This window comes from Carassius carassius, chromosome 12 (assembly GCF_963082965.1).
Source record: "Carassius carassius chromosome 12, fCarCar2.1, whole genome shotgun sequence".
Lineage (NCBI taxonomy): Eukaryota > Metazoa > Chordata > Actinopteri > Cypriniformes > Cyprinidae > Carassius > Carassius carassius.
Window position 1 is genome coordinate 1,394,872 of NC_081766.1, and position 7,500 is coordinate 1,402,371.

Below are 7,500 nucleotides of genomic sequence, written 5' to 3' on the forward strand. Positions count from 1 at the left end.
TTTGCATTCTTGGCAAACATATTTACAGTAAATACATATTTGATATATTCTGCTATCTTTGAATAAATCACTCATATAAAAATTTGGTCATGTGGCATTATCATGTTAAATAATCGTGATTATGATTTTTGCCATAATGAAGCAGCCTTATTTATGAGATAATGATAATAAAAATTATAATCATAATAAAAACATAATAATGATTGTACATTTCCCATAATTTATTTATTAAATTAACCTTTTGTACAGTGCATTGGTCAACCTACGGTTGTTTATAAATATATTATATAAATAAAATAAATAAATAAATAAACCATAATAAAAGTATCATAATAATATTAACAGAATATAAATAATCATAATAATACTAACAACATCATATAAATAATATATAAATAAAAATATTATTATTGTTAGTATTAACAATAAAAAGGAAATCAATTAAATTTAATTTAATTTACGCATTTATTATTATTAATACTAATGTTAGAAGAAACTAATAGCAATAATAAAAATCAACGATTAAATCAGTTATTTGACATCATGACATGCTTTTTTTTTATTATATAATAATATTAATTTAATATAAATATTCATAATAATAATCAAAATAAATATTCTAATAAAAGGATATAAATGAACAAGGATGTGTTCATACCTGCCCAATTTCCAGCATGGAGTGCACATTGTCCAAGTCAATAACAAAATCATTTCTTTTCATGTCATACACCATTTTTGAGCTGCCAATGTAGTCAAAGGCTTCCTATGAGAGAGAAGGTCATTTGTAATAAAATACAAAAAACAGATGCTTACTCATACAGCATCTCCGCTGTAGTGCATACTAGTGTACTGCACAGTATATACAACATCCAGTGATAAACAAACAAGTCACATGACCTCATTATGTTACATGTGTAACAGCGAGTGATTACACATGTCACTCGCATCATATTAAATCCAATTTTGCAGTCGGATTCAATAATGATTGAAGAATAATGTGATGATGCTGACCCCTTGGAAGAAGCTGAAGAAGATATTGCGAGTGGGCGGGGCTTCTTGAGTGACAGGATAGAGTGCTTGAATGGCGGCCAATAGGGTGACGATTCCAGACACGGTTCCTTCGGCGGCCGGAGCCTGCTCCCAGAAAAACGACCTGCCGTCGAGCTGAGACACAAAAGGAGAGTGTATGGCTCACAGCTGGAGGTACATGAGCACAAATGTTAGTCTAGAATAAACATCTGGAGTCTATTCCTCACTCGTGTCGCAGCGATGACGACGCTCTCGTTGGCTGCGTGGCCCTTGGCGCTGTTGTTGAGCAGCCGAGTGGACGTCCAGACGTTAAAATCACTCAGAGGGTCACACAGGACCTCTGACAGGAGACGAGACACATGGACAGTAAGTATGATGCTCAAACCGTGTCAGAACTATATGTGTAGGTGAAGAGATTTCCTCTGTGGGTGGGTCTATATGGAATCTATAATGGAAGTTTTATTTACAAAATGTTTTTCACTAACAGAAATTAGGAGCGTGCATGGATTAATAAAATAAAATATAATAATAATAAAAATAATGCTGAATGTTCTTAAAGGTTCCTGCTTTTTTTTTTTTTTTTTAGAAAGGATGTTATGACAAGTAGTCGTCGACTGATATATCGGCCGATATTAGGATTTTTTTTTAAATATCGGCTGAAAAGATTTGCCGATGTGTTCTATGTGTGACTTTTATTTTGACGATGTACCTGAGCACACACAGCACCCAAAAGTATTATAACAAATGCTTTTATATTATTAAGCAAACATTAGAATGCTTTCTCGCTTGCCGTCAGCATTTATCAAATACAGATTTATATAATTTAAACCACTAATGACGAGGATTTTTAAACAATAAAAAGTTTTTTACTCAATGTCTACCTCATAAAATATTTTGAGAGCTCACAATAATTTGATAAATAAATATTCCTTTTAAAAATGCCCTTGCGTTTCGAAGATTTGATTAATTTCAAGACTTTTCCAGGTCTATAAATCTTTTATCTTAGTACCATTGAAAAATGAAAAACTATCTATATTTTAGTTGTAAGCTTTTTTATATTTTATTGTATTTTTTTATTTTTATGATATCATTTTAATTTAAGTTAAAGTTTTAGTAATTTTGATGTGCATTTTTGTCATTGTTATTAGTTTTCTTTTTTTTAATTATGTTTGTATAGGTTTTATTAATTTTCATAGTACTTCAGCTTAAACAAAACAAATAGTACCCAACTAAAATAATTTTTATTTTAATTTATTTAATTTTTCATTTAATATATATATATATATATATATATATATATATATATATACATACATACACATAAATAAGTGTGCGTGTTTGTGTATGTGTATTTATAAATGTATATATATTTATAAAAATATATTTATTTTATTTTCATCTCTATCTCTGCTAGCAGGGTCAGAAAAATGTACTTAAAGGCAGGGTAGGTAAAACAATGTATAAAAAACTTTTTTTCCAAATTTGTTTAAACTTTATTTATATATCAATACATAATTAAAATGTAAGTACTCTGAAAAAGAAAGTATAAAAATCGAGTGTCTGTAGACCTCTCACGACTGTTTTAAAGACAGCTCATTATTTCCATTCACTCCACCCCCTCCCTCCTGGGCTCCTTCCAAAGCCTCTACTACGGCTCGCTAAGTAATGTTATGTTAGCTATATTACGCAGCTACGTGTGCTAATGACACATGCTTCATGAAAAAATATGTATTATCAAAATACAAAAAGAAAGATTTACCTGTCCAGCAGAAATAAAGCCATCAAGGAGTCACTTTTCAGCCCCTTGAGTTCCCTCAGTTCTCGCCATCGCTGGAAAGCCACGCCGATATTAACTCGCGTTTTATTTCTTTGTTTATCCAAAGACTTTTTGTTCATTGCCTTTTCTTGTACTGTTACTGTCTTCCTTTTTTTGCCTGGTTTGCCTTCACTAACTGCATAGGCTGGTACTGTGAATTTTGCTTGCTGTTTCTCTGCCATTGTTTTGGTATTCCTAGGATCCGTGTCTGTTGAATTCCTCAAATCAAACGTGCATGCGCAAAAGGGCAGGTAATGTTTGGCAAAAGGGTGGTTGCCATGGTTGCGAGAGAGTGACAGTCGCCTAAGCCAATCCTATGTTTCGTCCCGAAATGGAAATAATGAGCTGTGTTTAATACAGATTAAACGGTCTAGAGTCACTCGATTTTTATACTCTTTTTATCAGAGTACTTACATTTTAATTATGCATTGATATATATAGAAAGTTTAAACAAATTTGGAAGAAAGTTGTTTATACATGCATTACCTACCCTGCCTTTAACTAAAAGGGGAAAATTTCATTTTTCCATCTTATATATTTTTTTTCTCATTTTAAGACTCAATTTTGATACATTTCTCGAAAAACAAGACTTCTTATCTTTCATTATTTCACAGTTTGGCATGTGCTTTGTGTCTAATGATGATGATGATGTGTGTGTGTGTGTGTGTGTGTGTGTACCTGGGTTGATACTGAATCGGTTCTGCAGGTCTGTGCGTCTCATGCAGGTCACGGTGTCCGTCACAGCATGCATGTGTGAGAAGAGCTGCATGGCACACAGAGGATACTGAGGAGCGCTTCCATTCACACGCTGGTTATGATCCTCGTAACACTGCAAACACACACCCAGCACATACAGCACTGTGATGAACACACACAAACATGAGAGAGAGAGAGAGAGAGAGAGAGAGAGAGAGACACACCTTACGGATGACCTGAGTCTGATTCTCATCTTTCAGAGCAAACACAGGGAAAGCGAAGTCTTCGTAGGAAAGTCCGTTCCCGAAGGGATTCCACACGGTCACGTTACAGTTCGCCAGATCAGGGCCATAATTCTCACTGTACACACCTGAAGCACGAGGAAATCAAACACAGATGTGGGAAAGTGTTGTGACTGCTCAGCATTTCTATTTCTACTTCTCCAAAAGTTCAATACAAAACACTGTAAAATGAGATTTCCCCACTAAGTGTTTTTGTTTCACTCTCACTCACACACGGTCACACACACGGCCTCACACACACACACACACACACACACTCTCTCTCTCACCTGTGTTCTGGTTTGGGCAGGTCGTGTGAGGTGAGAAATTATCAGCAAGTCCTGTTTTTGAGACGATCACAGCCACTCCAGCCACTCTGGAGGAGTTCTTCATCCTCATCATGACCGACCTGCAGGAGAAACACATCAGATCAGACACACAGACACACAGACACACAGACACACACACAGACAGACGTCACAGCACCTGTTGAAGAAGCTCGTCTCCATGATCACCATGTAAGGAGGATGTGGTCCTAAGCTGAGGATCCAGTCCAGGTCTGACTCGGTCTCCAGCACATGAAGGACTCCTGTATCTCCTGACATAGACGCTGAGAGACGAATAAAACAATGTACATCACAGCGATCCGAACACAGAGATTGAAACGCACCGCAGGATAATGAATGACTCACACTGGCAGCCGATCTGATGCGTGGCGTTCAGCAGCCGGACACAAGGAACCGTTTGATTGAGTTCCACATAGATCTTCTGTTCCACTGAGCTGGAGCACACGCCTGCAGCATTAGAGACACACAGATCACATGACACACTTCTGCTGACCACGAGCACAGTATTATTACTCAGACGGTGCACACTACACAGTGACGCTGATCTCTTTTTGCACTAAAATGTGTTCTGCTTTTCACACTGATTCAAACTAAACTGAACTATTTTGACTTTCTAAAATATACAAAATTAAGAAAGTATAAAAATTACTTAGAATAGTTCTTTAGGTTTATAACACACACACACAAGAAAAAAAAAACATGAAAATATTAACCCATTAAGATTCCTTCGTATAGCAGCCCCTAATTGTGGAAAATTCGTGGGCATGAAGGTCTCAGGTGTGATGCCATTTTTTTTATTATTATTTTTTACTTTATCTTTGATAAAATAAAAACTATTTATTTATGCATTTATTTATTTGCCACTGAAAGAGACATATTTTTATGTAAAAATTAAGTTCAGACAGCAAAAACCTAAAAAATGTTTTTATATATGATGGTATAAAAATATTGAAAATATCAATAGCCAGTATTTGACCTACTTGTATATTAAAGGCTGAAATCTTAAAACTATTGTTGTAATAAACTTTACCTCTTAAGTTTTAGATTTCACCAGGTTAAAATTATAGATTTAAAAAAAAAAAACATGCCAAAATATGTTTACAGACCGATCTGACCATGCTATATGGAAAAGACAAAGTATGAGACAGATTAATCATTTATTTCTAACAGAAAAAAAACATCAGATCTCAATAACTCAAAAAAGTAAAAACTCAACATAAAAAAATTAAATAAAATGTTGCAATGTACAACCCATTGTTCTCACTTACATTCTGAAATATGCCTTTAAAATGTTAGAATTCATGATCATTTATTTCTTATGATTTTATATTTTAGATAAAATATCAAGTCAGCATCTTTCAAAGCTGGATTTACCTGAAGTTACAATAAACAAATATAATTGATATTTATTTTTTCAAAATTGCTTTCCTATCCTATCATATTGAAGGTGATGAAATCATGATTTTATGAGATGTTTAATTTGTAAACTCAAGGTAATACCTATAATCCACGATCATAATGATTCATCACGGTATTTACAAGAATATAATCACGGTACACAAACATGATTAGACTCGGTAAGTCACTAGTTCTACAGTAGATTAAGATCATTCTACTATTATTATGATGTAAAATCAATGTAAACGAGTTATTTCATTAAATGGTTCATTCCAGGCCTGAGCGAGAGAACAATATTCGTCATCTCGTGACCGCCCAAAAGCACAATTCGACATTAAACACTCGTATTTATACTCACATGTGTAGAATAAAGCTGGGATTAGAAGTTTAACCCAGTTTATTGGTATTAAATCTTTCATCTTCCTTGTTTACAGATCAGCCGTGTCGAGCTGAGGCAGATTTCTTGTTTTCTTCCGGTTCCGGTTCTGGCTCGTCGCGTGATACTCGATGCTGCTCCACAGCGACACCCGCCGGCGGCGAAGCGCTATTACAGCACGCGTTTACGGATTACAAAAGATGACTATTTTCACACACATACAGATTTGTTCGATTTCTTTCCTAAAATACATTGACTGTTCTAAAATATCAGGGTTTCAGAATATAAGGAATAGGATACATACCTGTTTTATTTTCTAAATGGGTTTTAAGAAACAATCTAAAAATAAAAAAAACATTTAGTTTAAACACTGAATTGTCATTTATAAATCACATTCAATTTTTTTGAGTTTAAGGTCAAAATACATATATGACCAAAAAGCTAAACGAGTCAAAAAATAAATAAAAAAACACCAAAGTATATTTTTAAAAATGAATTCCATAAGGTGTAACTGTATATTAATTCATGGATTATGTATTATACGCTAATATGCCACTTAACACAATAAAGTCCTGAGACATGATACACATGCCTTGACTTTATTTAGAGGAATACAGATGGATACAATCACAATGAACTATACACACATGTCACGATTCAATACTGATCTCACCATACAATATTACTGTGTGGAAATTAATTAATTAGGCTTGGACTCAATGCACAGGACAACGGTGAGCCCAGAATAAAAATATTCATGAGTCTGAAGCTACTTGTAGTTTAACGTCCTAATTAAACTACGGCCTAATCCTTAGTCTAAACCTGTCTGTGAAACCAGGCTTATATATAGAAGTTCTCTCATGCAGTATTTGCTGATTTAATGCTGATATAATTAGTTTTTAGCTGTAATTTTATTTGTTTTGGCCTGATGTTGTAAAGCACAGCGGTCAACCAACAGCTCGTCCACTTTCTGCAGGAGTTGACTCACTTGTTCTGGGTTTGTAGAAACGAACCCTTCGATGGATTCTCCTCTGAGTTTCTGCTCTGAACATCTGCTCCTGAGGAAAAAGTGATCATGTCAAATCAAAGTATCAAGCAAAATAACAATCCTGCATCTTGACAAAAATAAGCATTCAAAATTCATTTAACTTACAATCTGCAAAAGAGTTGATACGGCATAAAAAATAATGTGTAAAGTAGCATTTTAGTTCTTTAGTTTAGTTTATAGCCCTGTGTTTGCATTCAGTTTCGTCCACTATTGTTTATGTAAAGGTGCTTTCTTTTCTCCTGTGCACCTTGATTTCTTTCATAGCTCATGTTGGATCTCTGCAATTAGATCCTCTGCTTTCAACAGAACAAACAACTGGAACCTGGCTCCGATTCAGACAGGAATCATGTGTTTGAGGTGTTGCTTCAGTTTAGTAAGGGTGAATATGAGAATAATACACCATAAAAATGGTTGTAAAAGAAAAAATGCAGAGAAATGCATCACATTTAGTGAGAAAGTGTGACATGAGAGCAAAATGCACACTATTTTGTATTGAAAGATCAAAAGTA

At 34.4% G+C, this 7,500-nt stretch overlaps 1 protein-coding gene across 1 annotated transcript in view; it reads right to left on the reverse strand.

Annotated features, from left to right (window-relative positions):
- ncstn (nicastrin) overlaps positions 1 to 6,083 on the reverse strand; it is a 14,446-nt gene extending 8,363 nt beyond the window's left edge. Inside the window, exons 1-9 of the mRNA XM_059562960.1 lie at positions 5,926 to 6,083; positions 4,515 to 4,616; positions 4,309 to 4,432; positions 4,113 to 4,231; positions 3,766 to 3,911; positions 3,524 to 3,674; positions 1,257 to 1,369; positions 1,012 to 1,164; positions 659 to 763 (exon numbers count right to left, since the gene is read on the reverse strand). Coding sequence (XP_059418943.1) covers positions 659 to 763; positions 1,012 to 1,164; positions 1,257 to 1,369; positions 3,524 to 3,674; positions 3,766 to 3,911; positions 4,113 to 4,231; positions 4,309 to 4,432; positions 4,515 to 4,616; positions 5,926 to 5,986 — 1,074 coding nt within the window. The 5' untranslated portion in view covers positions 5,987 to 6,083. The remainder of the gene's footprint in view (positions 1 to 658; positions 764 to 1,011; positions 1,165 to 1,256; positions 1,370 to 3,523; positions 3,675 to 3,765; positions 3,912 to 4,112; positions 4,232 to 4,308; positions 4,433 to 4,514; positions 4,617 to 5,925) is intronic.
- Positions 6,084 to 7,500: the final 1,417 nt, after the last annotated feature.